Here is an 18,954-nt window from a genome sequence, read left to right as displayed (position 1 = left end):
ACACGCCAGAATGTGTTACTTATGGTACGCCTTTCCACCGCGTGTTTACATATAAAAATGGTTTGCATAGATCTAAATAGTATTGCGTGATTAATTACGTTATGACGCCAAAGTAATGACCTCATTTAAAAATGGCGACATTGTCTTTACTTATTCGCGTACGAGGAAAAAGTTGATAAAGAGACATATAGAAACATATGATGATACGATGCGTTATAAATTTTAATTTTTGATTGTTGTTTTCACATCAAACACAGTCCGCCATTATTTTTTTTTTAAATAGCACAACAATTTGAACAAACTTGATGTCACATCATAACCCTGCGAAAATTTGCACTTTTTTCACGGCTTTCTCTCATTTAAATCACATAATTTATTTTGTATTGCTAGGACACGCGGCTCAAAGACGTAGAGGACAAATACACGCTTTCAACGACCCCAAAGAAAGACAAACAAAAGAAAAGAAGGGAAAGGAAATCAAAGGGAAAAACTGTAACACTCGACTTTTTCTAGATATCTTTTTAAATTCAAATATTTGGTGTGATTTGTAGAACGTGAGTCCGATATAGTTTCCTAAGCGTCGTCAAATGTTCGAAAATGAGTTGAAGTATGTTGTAATTGATTTGTTAATAAAAACATTTTATGATTTGTGTTATGTTCAAACTTGTTTTTATAAAAATCATTCCGGATTTCATTTCATGTACCAAGTGGTATACTAGTAGAGGACATTTGTAGCTTATTTTAAATCATAAGGGATTTGAGGAATTTACATTAAATGTAAAAATGAGCCGCGCTCTGTGAAAAGGGGGTTTAATGCATGTGTGTAACGTGTCGTCCCAGATTAGACTATGCAGTCCGCACATTCTAATCAAGATGGACACTTTCCGCCTAAACTTGATTTTTGCGGAGAATATACTTTCTTTATGCGAAAAATATCAAAACAAGCGCAAAAGTTTCGTCCCTGATTAGCCTGTGCGGACTTCACAGGCTAATCAAGGACGAAACTGTACGCACATGTATTAAACCCCCTTTTCACAGAGCACGGTCTAATATATTTTTCTATGATCAAAAATGGATCAAAATTGATCATCTATCTGGAAACCAACAATTCTTGCTTTCTTCTAACATTCGTTTGTGTACCTGTTTATAGAGTTAATCGAGATCATTTCGCGGGAATAATAATGTCATTATGTCACAATAACGATGTCATTTGACTTAAATAGTGTGCACAATCACATGACTTTGTGGGGTTCACAATTGCACTGGATGTAAACACGCCGGTATGTGTTGCTTTTTTCAAATAACTTTTTTCACGTCAGAATTTCAACTAGTGCATAAAAGGCAGTTTTTATGCTGCTTATAGCAATGTGAAATACATCAAAATACTTTGTTTAATAAGCCTGTGTTCTTGGCCAAAAATTCAATGTGTACATCATTTATAACACGGTTATGCAGCACGCAACGTAAAATTTGGCACCGATTTCAGACGCATTAAATACTTTATTCTTAAATTTAAAAATATCGGCACAAACTGAAAGAAAAGCTGTCTAATGCACTGAAGATTTTTGCATATGTATTACAATCACTTGAGATATTTGCAAAATAAAGTTCTTTACGGTGTGTTTACATTCTGTCCAGCCCTTGTGTAGACCCCTGAAAACCCCGTTGATCCTGCACCTTGTAAAACCATAATGGTCTCGGCAATTTGATGAAACAAAATCCATGTTTGAATTGGTTTAAAACTCGCCCGTTATTCTCCTGAATGTGAACAAAAGTTCACAAAATGAAACCCAGCGCGGACAAGCCGACCAGGAAAGTCGCCCGTTTTAACAAATTCGCCTTAATATTTTTTCGTATACACATGTACTCATAAAATGTTATTGGGCTGCAACACAAGCTTTATTCATCTTAATGCATGTGCGTAAAGTGTCACCCCAAATTAGCCTGTGCAGTCCGCACAGGCTAATCAGGGACGACACTTTCCGCTTTTATGGTATTTTCGTTTCAAGGAAGTCACTCCTTACCGAAAATCAAGTTTAGGCGGAAAGTGTCGTCCCTGATTAGCCTGTGCGAACTGCATAGGCTAATCTGGGATGACACTTTACGCACATGTATTAAGCCCAGTTTTCTCAGAACAATGCTCAAATACAAAAGCGCTGATAGAGTAGAAAGACCGCAATAGACCTCGTGGTTTGGACAGGAAATTAGTTGACGTTCAATAGAACACAATAACTTCGATGCCATCTCGAGCGGTTCCATTATCCATGAACCTTTCCTGCTTGGTTCCACGGAAATCTTAGCTCTTTTGCGTCCGTCAAGTTGTGTGTGTGTCAAATAGTATCATTGTAAGAATTTGATATTTTAGATTGGTCGCCGATGCTTCAACAATCCCTTAAAGATTCACAAACTCGATCTGCCTGGCACCGTTCTTGATTCGAGTGTTGAGCCACGATTGATCGAATCAATGGGAAAACAAAGATTGAACACACGGACATGTGAACAGTTCATAGCGCACTTACCACACCTAACCGATCTGTGCCCCACCCCATTCCAGTCAGTCGCATCTTGATCCGTCCATGTATTCATCATAATTTGGGAATAAAGCTCAGTGTAAGGGTATTTTTGTGGAGCTAAACGAATAAAGACATACACAGCCTTGTTATTCAACTTTATTAGCGCTACGTCACAAGTAATTGCAACGCAGCGGCGTTTTTTTGTCAGCATGGTACAGGCATAGTTCGCAAACATATTCTTTTAATAGTGTATACTTGGAAAGTAAAATAGCATATATAATATGAGGGCAGAACACATTACACACTGAGGGCCTTAAAAGCGTACAAGATTCTAGAGTGAAGTACATAAGAATACATTTGGAGAAACAGGATAATTTTAGGTCAACCAAACAACCAACCTATCAAAACTTGCATTGACAAATCGTATTTATCCATATCAATTTTAAATTTAGCCAATAAAAGCGCTAAATATGATCATGATATCCCATCATCAAAGTTGTAGCTTATAGTGAAACAATTCATGATTTTTACTTTCTGTGGAGCTACTGTCCTTGTAAACATGTCACTGTATTAAGTTAAACATTTTAAAATAGGCCATTTTTAATTTTATTATGGCCATAGAGAAGAAATTAACTTTCAAGTAAACCAAAAGCACTTTCGTTTTAACTTCACTAATGTGAGTACATGCACCTACAGACACATCCTTACAAATGGGTTGCGATTCATATTGGTCTGAATATATAAAATTGTATGACTGAAGTGAACTTACGGTTGGTTAGTTCTCTCACTATATACATTAAGGTTTAACCCATATATGCCTAGTGGAATCTTCCATCCTTCTAAATTGGATCAATTTATTTTCCAAAATTAGGGATGTCGAGTATATGTATTTCTATATTTATAATATTTTTAACAGAAATTCCTTTAAGCAAACAGCGCAGACCCTGATGAGACACCGCATGATGCAGCGTCTCATCTGGGTCTACGCTGTTTGCCAATTTCTTTTTTCTAGATGCTAGGCATAAATGGGTTAAACATTAAACCCCAATCTAATTTTTAGTGGGAAAGACCCTGTAAACCACTGCAATTCAAACAGACCAAGGGGAGGGGGTAAAACCTATGATACTTTAAGACATAGACGATCAGATCATAGCACATATAACAAGATGTGTTTGTGAAACACAATGTCCCCCTATATGACGTTTGACCTTGAAGGATGACCTTGACCTTGACCCTTCACCACTCAAAATGTGCAGCTCCATGAGTTACACATGCATTTCAAATATAAAATTGCTAGCTTCAATATTGCAGAAGTGACATTACATGAGCAATTTTGACCCATATATTTGACCTTGAAGGATGACCTTGACCTTTCACCACTCAAAATGTGCAGCTCTATGAGATACACATTCATGCCAAATATCAAGTTGCTATCTTCAATATTGCAAAAGTATTCATAAAATAAGCGATTTGGGCCACATATATTTGACCTCTGACCTTGAAGGATGACCTTGACCTTTCACCACTCAAAATGTGCAACTCCATGAGATACACATTCATGCCAAATATCAAGTTGCTATCTTCAATATTGCAAAAGTACTCATAAAATGAGCGATTTTGGCCACATATATTTGACATCTGACCTTGAATGATGACCATGACCGTGACCTTTCACCACTCAAAATGTGCAGCTCCATGAGATACACATGCATGCCAAATATCAAGTTGCTATCTTGAATATTGAAATACTGCAAAAGTGTACATTAAATGAGCGATTTTGACCCATATATTTGACCTTTGACCTTGAAGGATGACCTTGACCTTTCACCACTCAAAATGTGCAGCTCCATGAGATACATATGCATGCCATATATCAAGTTGCTATCTACAATATTGCAAAAGTTATTGCAAATGTTAAAGTTGGCGCAAACCAACCAACCAACAGACTAACCAACAGACAGGGCAAAAACAATATGTCCCCCACTTCTATAGTGGGGGACATAAAAAGCAGTATTTAAAAGTGCTTAACTGACACCAAAGGCAATATGGCCTACATGACTTACTAAATTTTATGAATAACTAAACTCACACTGAAAAAATCAAATTTAACAAAATTTCAAATATTTTGTAAATTAATAAATAATTTACACATTAAGGATACTTGTCAAATAAGTGCAAAGAGGGCACATTCTATTGTGTAAATGATAGCAGATATTGACACATGATGGTAAAAAAGAGCAATTTAAACTAGCTTTTAGCACTTGAGTTAAACAGATTGCAGACGAAAATATGAGTGAAAATAACAGGATCAATGTGATATGTATTCGCAGGGTATGCAAGAAAGGTATTGGTATGGTAAGATGGGGGTATAAGACACCACATAAAACAGTAACATACCAAACAGCCTTGTAAAAATAGCGTGATACTGTAAACAGTTCTTGCAAAACCCACTTCCACCTTTCACAGCATGGCACTTGGTTAACAGAACAAACCATCACCTTTATTGTGAATCTATTAACCCATTTATGCCTGGTGGACTCTCCCATCCTTCTAAATTGGATCAATTTATTTCCAAAATTAGGGATGTCTAGTATATTTATTTCTTCATTTAGAATGTTTCTTACAGAAATTTCTTTAAGCAAACAGCGCAGACCCTGATGAGACGCCACATCATGCGGCGTCTCATCTGGGTCTACGCTCTTTGCCAAGGCCTTTTTTTTAGACGCTAGGCATAAATGGATTAATATGCTTATGAAAAAATATTCCTATGTATTTATTTTACCTATTTTATTAAATGTAGAAAGCATGTATAATACTTTTTAATACAAGATTTGCATTTGTTGTGTTTATCTGAAAAATATCATATGAGATTAGAGACACAATACAAGCTTGAGTACTTGTATTGACAATGCAAATATTTTGTAGAATTCAGAACAGCAACAAAAGTTGTCTAGTTGGTTTGATATATATTCATAGGAAGCAACTCTTAATTCCCACATAAAAGTTTGACCAATAAAAATGACTTGAATATAAACTGACACGGATTTTCTTACCTACTCAAAGCAGGTTTTAATTAAACATATCCATGCAGATGCACCTCCAGTTTATTAATGCCAGAATTGTTCATGACGTTTGACTCCTGGTTAAATAGAACGGAAATAAAAAAAACATTCCAATTGTTTTGAACTTTCTTTGAGCAGGAAATTCACATGGACTATATTTACACAAAAAATAAAAAGAGCATTTTGTATCGCATTTAATCCAAATAAATGCTACCAGACCACATTGGCTATTACTATAGGGAACATTGATTTTTTATGTGTTTACTTTCTTTTTCGAAATATTGTACAAAATATTTGTTCATGTTGAGTGTGTATGGGCTTTTAAAGAGAACAAAAATACAAAACAATTCCAATTGTTCAAGATTCCCTATGTTTAAGGCATAACTGTCCAACAAACAAGATTTTTATTGAAGCATGTTTTGTGATAGTGTAACAGAAGGAACAGACTGAACATCTACCTGGTAAAAAGATGAGCCGTGCTCTGTGGAAAAGGGGTTTAATTAACGTGCCTAGTGTCGTCCCAGAGTAGCCTAGGGTTAGGCTTTCCGCTGTAATGATATCTTCTGTTTAAAGAAAGTCTCTTTCAGCAAAAAAATCCAGTTTAGTCATCCCTGATTAGCCTGTGCAAACTGCACAGGCTAATCTGGGACAAAACTTTAGGCATATGCATTAAACCCCCTTTTCACAGAGCACAACTCATATTGAAGAAGTGTGGAAGCACGAGTACATAATAATACAGGGAATTATAAAGGCAACGTATAATATGAATATTGCTTACATTCGTATTGAGCAATAATAATTGATAAACATATCTAATATTTCTAGAAGGCTAAAATACCCTATTCGCATTACAAAATTAGCACATAGTATCTTTGTATAGCGCTTGCAAAATGTGCTTGCTTACATTGCAAAGCAAAACCTATGTTTCTAATGGAATTTACCTACATTTTACTCTCCTAAAAACCTTTTTATTTTGCAAAACATATATTATATATACCAGTATACATGTACATGTATTTATCCAGTACTGATGTACATGTACTTACAGAAAACATGTTTGACACTTAAACCATTAATTTTAGTAATGAACAAGCTGAATGTTTTTCCATGCTGACTGGCAATTAGCATTACCAATGCAGTATTTATGTAATTTAATTGCCAAATTAACAAATATATGTACTCATTTGCTTTCTTGTACATAATATCTCTGTAAAGCAATCATTATAGTGATACAGAAACTAATTTCCATACAATTTTGTCCCAGAAATAAATCAGTTGAGTAAAACACTTGCTCTTCCATTTCTTTGATAATTCAATGAGAATGAAGACGATATATATGTGTATGATATATAGATGCAACCATTAAATGCAAAAAGCATGCGTAATTTGAAGTAAAAGCTGCCGCTCTAATATTCATATCAGTAGATTTAAGGCGTATTTATGATGTGTGCAAAGAAACCACACTTGTATATATAAATATATATCTTTATATTTTTACAAACTGTCCAGTTACAATTTATGCAACACAAACTTATCAGCTGCAATGAAAAAACGCAACTTCACAAAAGTCCATTTCATGTACATAAAAAGTTGCATTATTTGTACCTTTTTTAATAGTTCACCAGAATAAATAAACCCAAAAAAACCTGAAAATCCAGATTTTTTTTACGATCATGCCATGTTAGGAAAATTCATATGCACCAAGCTTAGCATGCTTGTGTGTACAGGGTAACTTCTTGCTACCACCTACAGTTTTGAACAATATCTTAACCATATCCAGGGTGCATGATCAAATGATTTTGTGGGGTTCACAATTGAACGTTAATGGATGTAAACACACCGTTATGTGGTGCTTTTCTGCAAATAACTTTTTAAATAAATTTTTCTTTAGAATTTCAACTAGTGCATAAATGACAGTTTTTTAATGATCCTTATGGCAATGTGAAATTACCCTATTTTCGTGGCCAAACATATGATGTGTAATGCAATCATGTACACGGTAATGTTGCACACAATGTAAAATTTTGGCACCTATTTCATGCGTATTCAATGATTTATTCTTAAATATTTAGATATCGGCACAAAATGCAAGAAAAACTGTCTTTTATGCGCTTATGATTTTTGCAAAAAAATAAATAAAGTTCTTAATGGTGTGTTTACATTCTGTCCAGCTCTTGTGTAAACCCCTGTGAACCCTGTTGATCGTTCACCCTGATATCTCTGGTTGTCTAACATTCCTGTTGATTAAAAGAACTGCCCCAATACAGTGCGCTCCACTATCCTTACTCTTTGATAGTATTATGTAAGTTAACTGTACATCACATATACCACAAAGATATATTTAAAGTTGAAAATCTCTAGATGTTGTTATATAGAATATGTAATGTAAACAATCAACATTTACAAAGTCTTTGACCGGGGTACTCAGTAAGTCACTAGACCTCCACAAAATGATTGCAAATTGAATATCTGTAGAAATAAAACAGCTGCATGGTAATCAAAGTACAAAAAGTAAATAATTATACTGAATTGCAGGTCAGAGTTATGGATATTGGTTTGTGACCTCACAAAATACCCTAAACCCATATATATTAATTTTCAGTTGATTACTTGTAGTACATATAGAGATGTTGCATGATTCCTGTAACCATAGCATTTCGCAGATGCCAATATTTGGGTGAAAAGCATAGCTCAGACTATATAGTAAATTGTCAAGCTTAAAATCAACACAAATATCAAGGAACAGAAGTTTATGAATTTACGAAAAGCAAAATAATAAACTACTGCTCTGATCGTTGGGCATAAATATCTCTCTTTGAAGCGTTAGACCTACTTGCATGAGACATGGTTCAAATAAATACATGCATCTGTTACATACCAGAGAAGAACCAATAGGGGTAAAACCCATATTACACAGGTGCCTATACATGTATATATATGATATAAAAAGCTCCTCGCCTCCTTATCATCATCTACTCTGATAGAGTCATGCAAATCCTGCCCTGTCCTATAAAGTATAAATACCGTCCAATCAAACCACAGGACATGTTTCACATGACTTTTTACATGCAATCAGATAACCTGAAGCAGTTTTGAACTATCCAATCAGAACGATGCTATGCATATTAAGCTGGCAAATCACAGACCGAGTCAGGAAAAAACTGACCAATGGGATAAAGTGTTACAAATTGGCATAATGTTACACACTAATCATGAGGCAACACCTAGAGCACTTCTACTTTGTCTAATTTTTTCAAGTCTTTTATTTAGATGCTTATTCTGATTCTGCAGTTCTTCTATTTGGTTTTGGCATTCTCGCAACTGAAAAGAAAAATGGAAACCATTAGATAAGAGTATTAACCCATTTATGCCTAGTGGACTTTCCCATCCTAAATTGGATCAATTTATTTCCCAAATAAGGGATGTCTAGTATATTTATTTAGATATTAAGATACTTAGAATATTGCTTACAGAAAACCCGTTGAGCAAACAGCGCAGACCCTGATGAGACGCCGCATCATGCATCATCTGGGTCTGCGCTGTTTGCCAAGGCCTTTTTCTAGATGCTAGGCATAAATGGGTTAAGGAAGCAAGTCATTGATATGCTGAAGATTTGCTGGAACCAAGTTTATTAAAAGGTTAAAAATACTCAAAATTTATCTCAAGTAACATAGACACAGACACGTATTCTGTTCTTGTTACTCATCAGGATTTGGACTTATAGGACTTATAACATTTTATTAATTAATCGTAAATAAAATAGGTTGCTGTTGCATAGTGTATATGGTGTTCGCCTAGCGACCTGGAGGTCACAGATTAGATCCCCACTGGGGGCATTCCTTCAGTCTCCCCCAAAGATACCAAGTACTGGTTCTAGTCCCAGGAAACAATATAAATTATGACCACCACTCTTTTTCTTTTTGTAGCTATTTTCATAGATATTTCTTGTTTTTTAACAAATACGACCCTTTTATTTCTAATATTTTTATTTATTAAATTCAAACCATTCCAATTTCATTTGTCATGTGCTCTGAAACGGTATTGTTGTAGTCTATTATTTTCTGTCTACAACATGCATAAATATTAATCACCACACTTTTTAATTTGTAGCTTTCTTAATAAACAGATAACTTCTTATTTTGAATAAATACGATAATGTCATTATTTTCATATTGGACTTTTTCCACACGAACATTTCTGCAATTTTCTGTAAGGGTCCAGGATTTTTTCGGAAAGTGATATTTTTCACCTATTTTCTCAGTGTTTTTTCCTTTTTCCTCCCATAGTAAGTGGTTACTCTCTGACCCCCCCCCCTGTCAGTGGCCATCAAATCATGTGATTCCCATAAGTCAATCCCACAATTAATGAGCAAACTATGAGCAGGATCTGCATACTTACCTCCCTTTGTAACCTTCTTCTGTCTGATTTTAACTCCTCCTCCACTTACCTCCCTTTGTAACCTTCTGTCTGATTTTAACTCCTCCTCCACTTACCTCCCTTTGTAACCTTCTTCTGTCTGATTTCAACTCCTCCTCCACTTACCTCCCTTTGTAACCTTCTTCTGTCTGATTTTAACTCCTCCTCCACTTACCTCCCTTTGTAACCTTCTTCTGTCTGATTTTAACTCCTCCTCCACTTACCTCCCTTTGTAACCTTCTTCTGTCTGATTTTAACTCCTCCTCCAGCTTCTCTGCCTCTTCTGCGTCATACTTGAATCGCTTCACTTGAGTCTCCAGCCGATTTACCTAAACAAAAATTCGTGATAATTTATTTAACCACAAGCGTATGGTGTTACCATGTCATATTTAAACTGCTTAACTTGAGTCTCTAGACAATTTACCTAGAGAAGAGTTGGTAATTGTTGGCTTAAACACTTTGTATGGTGTAAAAATGCATTATTTAAACTGTTTGAATTCAGTTGCTAGGCCATTTATGTAAAACAATTTTTCATTAACACACAACTTGAAATCATATACAAAACAAGTAGGTAGAACTACAATGTAAAGTGTTGAATGGTGCGTTCACATTATTTGCAACCTTCAGAAATTTGGTTCATTTTCTCGTGTTTCATTAAATACATTTAATAACTGTATTCCAGGCAAGCAAATATATACGAGCAAAGTAAGACAAATTGCATCTCTGTACACATTCATCACCAATAGAAAAGACTAGAATTTGGTTGAAGGAGGGTACAGAAGTTAAGTTGAAAGGTTAAATTATTAATTACAAAAAATAAAGCCCTACCTAACAAGTTTTTGTACTCCTTTTAACTCGGGGCAATAACTTGTTTTAAGTACTAACATTAACTGCTCGTCTGCTGATACAATAAAACAGGAAGGAGTGCTTGTATTTCTTTCTAATTGAAAATGAAAGCGAAGATTAACATAATCTTACATAAGGAATTTGACAAATGGACAATCAGTCTTCCTATAATTTTACTGTCAAAAGAAAATGCACACCTGCTAAAATAAATAAAGCGTCAGATAATCTTAACATTTTTATTTTGGAGGAAAAAAACATTATCTTTCAAATAAAATCGTATCGGTCTTGGCAAATGTCACGAAACCATTACTGGTCACAAGGTTTGGTAATCTTGTTACTATTACTGGCCCAAATTCCCAATGTACTGGCCTGTCCACTACAAATTGTTCAGTACTTAGCCCATACAGGGTGCAGGATCACGAGCCTTATGGGGTTCTCAAATGGATGTTAATGGATGTAAACACACCGGTAAGTCGAGCCATTTTTTCAAATAATTTTTAGCACAATTTTCTGAAGAATTTCAACTAGTGCATAACTTATGGGAATATGAAAAACATAAGAATTAGTTTATTAGTTTATTAGTTTATTTAGTTTATTAGTTTATTAGTTTATTTAGTTTATTAGTTTATTAGTTTATTAGTTTATTTAGTTTATTAGTTTATTAGTTTATTTAGTTTATTAGTTTATTAGTTTATTAGTTAATTAGTTAATTAGTTTATTAGTTTATTAAATAAGACTATGTTCTTGTCCAATAACTCGGTATATTCATTACTCATATTCACAGTTATGCTGTACACAATGTGATTTCAGACGTATAACATAATGTATTCTTAAATCTTAAAGGTATCGGCAATAACTGCAAGAAAAACTGTATTTTATGCACTAAAGATTTTTGCAAATATATATATAAATAACTTGAGATATTTGTACAAATAAAGTTCTTAACAATGTGTTTTCATTCTGTCCAGCATCTGTGTAAACCCCATTGATTCTACACCCTGTATATGTTTTTCAGGCCATGAAAGATAGTATTCTTTTTTTTTCTTCTAGATTTCATTCAACTTTACTGTTTTGTAAGAGGGCCAGCAGACTTTCCTGACACTGTATCTAGAACCCAGAAGAGTCAATTCAGAGGTAAACACAAAGGGAAAGAGGTCATGGCCAGCAGACTTTCCTGACACTGTATCATGAACCCAGAAGAGTCACTTTAGAGGTAAACACAAAGGGAAAGAGGTCATGGCCAGCAGACGTTCCTGACACTGTATCGAGAACCCAGAAGAGTCACTTTAGAGGTAAACACAAAGGGAAAGAGGTCATGGCCAGCAGACTTTCCTGACACTGTATCATGAACCCAGAAGAGTCACTTTAGAGGTAAACACAAAGGGAAAGAGGTCATGGCCAGAAGACTTTCCTGACACTGTATCGAGAACCCAGAAGAGTCACTTTAGAGGTAAACACAAAGGGAAAGAGGTCATGGCCAGCAGACTTTCCTGACACTGTATCATGAACCCAGAAGAGTCACTTTAGAGGTAAACACAAAGGGAAAGAGGTCATGGCCAGCAGACTTTCCTGACACTGTATCGAGAACCCAGAAGAGTCAATTCAGAGGTAAACACAAAGGGAAAGAGGTCATGGCAATTTGTATCATGAAGGTAGAAATTGTTTATAAGAGCTGAAGTATGCAATAGTGTTTTAATGCATCAAGCTAACATACTCTCTTATCTAATTCCTCCTTCTGTAATAAAGGAAGAAGAACATTGTGAAATAGACTGACTTATAATCCATATCAGCAACACAAATGATAATAAGGTAGACGGCACTTTATATACTATAGCTTAAAGAAGCACAGGCAATCTTATTTTTTTTATATATTGAAGTTAAAGCAAGAACAAACACACAAAAGGGGGCTTAATGCATGTGCATAGAATGCCCCTTAGATAAGCCTGTGCAGTCTGCAAGGGAGTCTTTTCTAAAAAAAATCCAGTCAAGGCAGAAAGTGTGACATCTGATAAGCCTACACAGGCTTATCTGGGACAACATTTAATGCACATGCATCAACCCCGTATTCCCATAACACACCTCAAGTCTAAACAAGACTATTGCCAAGCAATAGAAGTCCCCTACCGGTGAAACTCCACCATTTTCAGCAATATTTCTAGTCCATTTGTTGCCATAGCAACCAGACTTCTTGACGTAGGAACAACATGAAATGATGGGCATAATCTCCATATTGCCATCTATCCATGTTTAAAGTTTCATGAAAAAATATGAAGAACTTTTTAAGTTATCGCAGAATCCATTATTTTCAGCAATATTTCTAGTCTATTTGTTGCCATACCAACCAGAATTCTTGACATAGGAACAAAATGAAAAGACTTGCATAATCTCCATATTGCCATCTATTCATCTTTCAAGTTTCATGAAAAAATATAGAGGACTTTTAAAGTTATCGCAGGATCCAGAAAAGTGTGACAGACTGACATACACAGTGCAAACCAAAAGCCCCCTCCGGTTTCACCGGTAGGGGACAATTAGATTAAGGTCTTAGCAGCAAATGTGTGTTGGTGCAAGATGAAACCATAAACTTGAAATTGGATCCACTTACCGTTCCATCTAAGTTTGTAATTTCCTGCTCTGCCTTCTGTAACTTCAGTTTATACTCGTGAACTTGCTTGCTTGCTTCTCCTGAGGGACAAAACAGTACTTTATTATACAACTACATTGATATCTGGCTTATATAAAGGTTCCTATTATACAACTACATTGATATCTGGCTTATATAAAGGTTCCTATTATACAACTACATTGATATCTGGCTTATATAAAGGTTCCTATTATACAACTACATGGATATCTGGCTTATATAAAGGTTCCTATTATACAACTACATGGATATCTGGCTTATATAAAGGTTCCTATTATACAACTACATGGATATCTGGCTTATATAAAGGTTCCTATTATACAACTACATTGATATCTGGCTTATATAAAGGTTCCTATTATACAACTACATTGATATCTGGCTTATATAAAGGTTCCTATTATACAACTACATTGATATCTGGCTTATATAAAGGTTCCTATTATACAACTACATGGATATCTGGCTTATATAAAGGTTCCTATTATACAACTACATTGATATCTGGCTTATATAAAGGTTCCTATTATACAACTACATTGATATCTGGCTTATATAAAGGTTCCTATTATACAACTACATGGATATCTGGCTTATATAAAGGTTCCTATTATACAACTATATTGATATCTGGCTTATATAAAGGTTCCTATTATACAACTACATTGATATCTGGCTTATATAAAGGTTCCTATTATACAACTACATTGATATCTGGCTTATATAAAGGTTCCTATTATACAACTACATGGATATCTGGCTTATATAAAGGTTCCTATTATACAACTACATTGATATCTGGCTTATATAAAGGTTCCTATTATACAACTACATTGATATCTGGCTTATATAAAGGTTCCTATTATACAACTACATTGATATCTGGCTTATATAAAGGTTCCTATTATACAACTACATTGATATCTGGCTTATATAAAGGTTCCTATTATACAACTACATGGATATCTGGCTTATATAAAGGTTCCTATTATACAACTACATTGATATCTGGCTTATATAAAGGTTCCTATTATACAACTACATTGATATCTGGCTTATATAAAGGTTCCTATTATACAACTACATTGATATCTGGCTTATATAAAGGTTCCTATTATACAACTACATTGATATCTGGCTTATATAAAGGTTCCTATTATACAACTACATGGATATCTGGCTTATATAAAGGTTCCTATTATACAACTACATTGATATCTGGCTTATATAAAGGTTCCTATTATACAACTACATTGATATCTGGCTTATATAAAGATTCCTGATGTAATTCGTTTATATATCATGTCAACATGGTTCATAACAGTCAATATTTGAAGGTAGGTCATATTACTGGAATATGACTGGGAATAAACTACAGTCATCATTTTTGGTAAATAGAATTGGATTAAACAAAACAAACAATAAGATACCGAGAAGTAATACATTTTATACACAAAATGCATCAAAAATAGAAAAAAAAACATATTTCACAAATATTTAGCCCAAGTGCTCATGATGTGTGATTTACACATCAAACTTCATACGACATATTCATTACTGCTAAAACCCTAGTGTCATAAACATTATATTTTGTTACCTGTCTAAAAATGGCTATGATGAAAATAAAACGGATACTGCACAATCGTTTTGTGATATATCAAGCTCTGCCTAATAAAACCACAGCTCGGCAAAAGTTTACATTCTTTTATTCTCAGCCTCACATGATATATTATTTTCTCTATATTATTTCTTTTACATGTAGTATCCTTACTCAAGTCTTCGGTAAGACGTAATGCTTCAACTGACCATTTAAAAGCATTGACCCCAGTATTTATCATTGTTTAGTTTAAACCTGTCTATTTTAGCTGGATTGTATTAAAGGCCTGTGACTTATTAAGGCACTTACACATACGAGTTGCGTTCTGAGAAAACTGGGCATAATGCATGTGCATGAATTGTCGCCCAAGATTAGCCTGTGCAGTCAGCACAGACTAATCAGGGACGACACTTTCCGCCTAAATTGGATTTTGCTAAGAAGAGACCTCATTTAAATGAAAAATACCATACAAGCGGAAAGTGTCGTCCCTGATTAGTCTGTGCATACTGCACAGGCTAATCATGGACGACACTTAACGCACATGCATTATGCCGATTTTTTTCAGAACGCGGCTCATATATTATCTGGGTAGAACCAGTGTTTGGCATCTTGGGAGAGTTCTAAAGAACGCTACCACATTTGGCATTGAACCCCTGACCTCCTGGTCACTAGGCAGAGACCATATTCCCTTCACATCACTGTTAAGTCTAAACCGAGTCATTTTATCTTGTATGCATCAGAAGCCTATGGCTTATTTCTACACTCTCGAGTCTGTTTGTGTGTGGGTAAAACCAATACCTAGGGTATTTGAGATCCTAAGACCACCCCAGTAATGGGCATCAAATCCCTACCTCCCGGTCCCTAGGCAGAGACCATATCCCCTGCACCACAGCGACCAAACAATTCTTTATGCTTAATGCTTTGTGTTGTCTGTATTGTCATATAACCTATTTGTCACATACCTAAAGTACTAAGGGAGATTTTCATTTAAAAGAATTTCTTTCCAGATACCATCTCTGGAGTTTCATTTAACCTATATTCAATTCAATATAGTTGATTTCTGTGCAATTTGTATTTAAGTTTGAAATAAGCCATCTTTAAATTTGAGTTTAATATCACATTAAAATGCACCAGGTTACTCGCAGACTGTTCTGGTTTTGGGCTGGTCACATATAGCCATTTATATTTTTTTGCCATCTGGCCTGGTTTTAACTTATTAATTTCTGAGAAGTTTTTTTACTCACACATTTTTATGGTTTTAGATTTGTTTTGGTTCTGAACTTAAAACATTCTTTGCAGGACCAACCATTACTAGATACGATTCAAGTTTGTACTTACTTTGTATTTCATACAACTGCATTTCTGGTCCATTCATAGCATTTTGTGGAGCAGTACTTTTGCTGTCTTTAGTTTTTGACTTTTCCTCTCCTAACTGCGCAGTTAGAGTATTTATCTGAAACCAAATGGATTAATTATTCGCAGATTAACTAAACAGATCAGATTTATACACAGTCTTAACTTTTCAACGTAACAAATATCCGGTGTGTACATGCCAGTCATCAGTACTTCCTATCCTTCACTTGCAGTTGCAATTAAAATAGTTATTTATCTGATATGTTTTTTGTTTAACAATTAAGATTGAACCTTGTAGTCTGCAAATACACATAAGTAAAATTTCACAGATAAGCGTATGTTGTGGACCCTCCACATCTCAGATTTCACATAAATCGTCACTTAAATCGACAATAATCACATTGACAACAGGCATGTTTGTTTCAAATCATTTAATTTGCATTTCACTTATTTGTCAGTTTAATAAATTAAGAGATTTAATCTTTGTCTCTACTATGATACATTTTCTATTACAGATTTTAAATATCTATTGTGGATAATTGAACATTTGTGTTTTTTCAGAAATCTCTATTTTTCTGAGCATTCCCCTCCCAATGTAAACAGGTTTTTATTGTTTTTGAACATGGATTATACGACTGTAAAACTCTTAGTTTAACACACAGAGCTTGTTGAACCATGGAGCATCATGCAATATCAAAAAGTATTGATTTGATACATGTTCATACAGCATTAAATATTTTGTATAAAGTTTTAACATTCAAGATACCAGATGATTTTCAACAGTAAGTATCTAACATCAATGATCAATCACTAAGTATCTAACATCTATGATCAATCACTATGTATCAAACATCTATGATCAATCACTATGTATCTAACATCAATGATCAATCACTATGTATCAAACATCTATGATCAATCACTATGTATCTAACATCAATGATCAATCACTATGTATCAAACATCTATGATCAATCACTATGTATCTAACATCAATGATCAATCACTATGTATCAAACATCTATGATCAATCACTATGTATCAAACATCTATGATCAATCACTATGTATCAAACATCTATGATCAATCACTATGTATCAAACATCAATGATCAATCACTATGTATCTAACATCAATGATCAATCACTATGTATCAAACATGAATCAACATTTATCTCACCCTCTACACATGACTCCAAATAATGGTTTTGGGCAAGTCGGCCTTACCTCTTCTTGTAAGCTTTTCCGCTCCGCTAATATTCTCTTTAATTTATCATCTGAAAAATACAAAAATCAACGGATCAACATCCAGTTTCATAAACGGTATTTATTGGTAATACAAATGCAAATTAGAACAAATAATTAAGATATCAATTATTATTAACTCTCATACAAATAAATGCTGCTAACAAATCTTCAAAATATGAATATTTATAAATATAAAATAATATATATATGAGAGTGACACAAAACACGATTTACATTTCAAAACAAATGTCAAACAATCAAAGTTACGGTATGCGAAAATCACAAATAAATACCACTTGCAAAGTAGCATACATAGTGGTTGTTACAGTGCAGTAATGGATTTCTTATTCCAAAAGACATGCTAATATTAGATAATTAAAAGCAAATATTTCATTAATGTTAACCTTATGCTACATTAAAAAGCAGCATCGCATTATTGGAATTTAAGGTTCATTCAAAAGATAACAAACTGAAGTATACATTAGATTAAATACAGCAAGCTCAATGAAAAACAAGCAATGTGTTTGTGAAACACTATGTCCCCATATATTTGACCTTTGACCTTGAAAGATGACCTTGACCTTTTACCACTCAAAATGTGCAGCTCTATGAGATACACATGCATGCCAAATATCAAGTTGCTATCTTTAATATTGCAAAAGTGTACTTTAAATAAGCGATTTTGACCCATATATTAGACCTTTGACCTTGAAGGATGACCTTGACCTTTCACCACTCAAAATGTGCAGCTCAATGAGATACACATGCATGCCAAATATGAAGTTGCTATCTTCAATATTGCAAAAGTTATGGCAAATGTTAAAGTCTGACGCAAACACACATACAAACCAACAGACAGGGCAAAATCAATATGTCCCCCACTATAGTGGTGGGGGACATAAACAAGAGCTGTCAGAGGACAGCACGCTCGACTATTCGAGTGCTTGACAGTATAACGTAAGCCATCATGGGGGGGGGGGGGGGGGGGGTATAATGTGGGTGTGTGATCATTTAATAGATGATCTTTCAAAAATAAGAAAAAAAAAATTGTTGGGGGGGAGGTTGGGGGGGGGGGGGAGGGAGTATAATGTGTGTGTGAACATTTAATAGATGATCTATTTTTTTTCGGGGGGGGGGGGGGGGGGGGGGGGGGGGGGGGTCAGCGTGGAATCGGGGGGGGGGGGGGGGGGGGGGGGGGGCGGGCGTTTGGGTGGAGTGCATTGTGGCATGTCAGGTAAGTGTTGTTTTGTCAAACTTTAACATAGATTTATCAAT

At 34.8% G+C, this 18,954-nt stretch overlaps 2 protein-coding genes across 3 annotated transcripts in view; one reads left to right on the top strand and one right to left on the bottom strand.

Moving 5' to 3' along the window:
- LOC127839226 (uncharacterized) overlaps positions 1–650 on the top strand; it is an 8,424-nt gene extending 7,774 nt beyond the window's left edge. The window contains exon 4 of the mRNA XM_052367510.1: positions 391–650. Within this exon, the coding sequence (XP_052223470.1) occupies positions 391–513 (123 nt within the window). The 3' untranslated portion in view covers positions 514–650. The remainder of the gene's footprint in view (positions 1–390) is intronic.
- A 2,006-nt stretch (positions 651–2,656) lies between these two features.
- Positions 2,657–18,954, bottom strand: part of LOC127839222 (leucine-rich repeat flightless-interacting protein 2-like) — a 64,970-nt gene continuing 48,672 nt past the window's right edge. The window contains exons 8-12 of one of the 2 annotated variants that reach the window (XM_052367507.1): positions 17,659–17,708; positions 16,417–16,531; positions 13,443–13,522; positions 10,167–10,320; positions 2,657–8,896 (exon numbers count right to left, since the gene is read on the bottom strand). In XM_052367507.1, coding sequence (XP_052223467.1) covers positions 8,850–8,896; positions 10,167–10,320; positions 13,443–13,522; positions 16,417–16,531; positions 17,659–17,708 — 446 coding nt within the window. In that variant the 3' untranslated portion in view covers positions 2,657–8,849. The remainder of the gene's footprint in view (positions 8,897–10,166; positions 10,321–13,442; positions 13,523–16,416; positions 16,532–17,658; positions 17,709–18,954) is intronic. The other variant, XM_052367506.1, reaches the window with a different exon arrangement.

The sequence above is a fragment of the Dreissena polymorpha genome, chromosome 7, assembly GCF_020536995.1.
Source record: "Dreissena polymorpha isolate Duluth1 chromosome 7, UMN_Dpol_1.0, whole genome shotgun sequence".
NCBI lineage: Eukaryota > Metazoa > Mollusca > Bivalvia > Myida > Dreissenidae > Dreissena > Dreissena polymorpha.
Note: the sequence above shows the minus strand (reverse complement) of the source record. Positions and strands in the feature narration are given on the sequence as shown.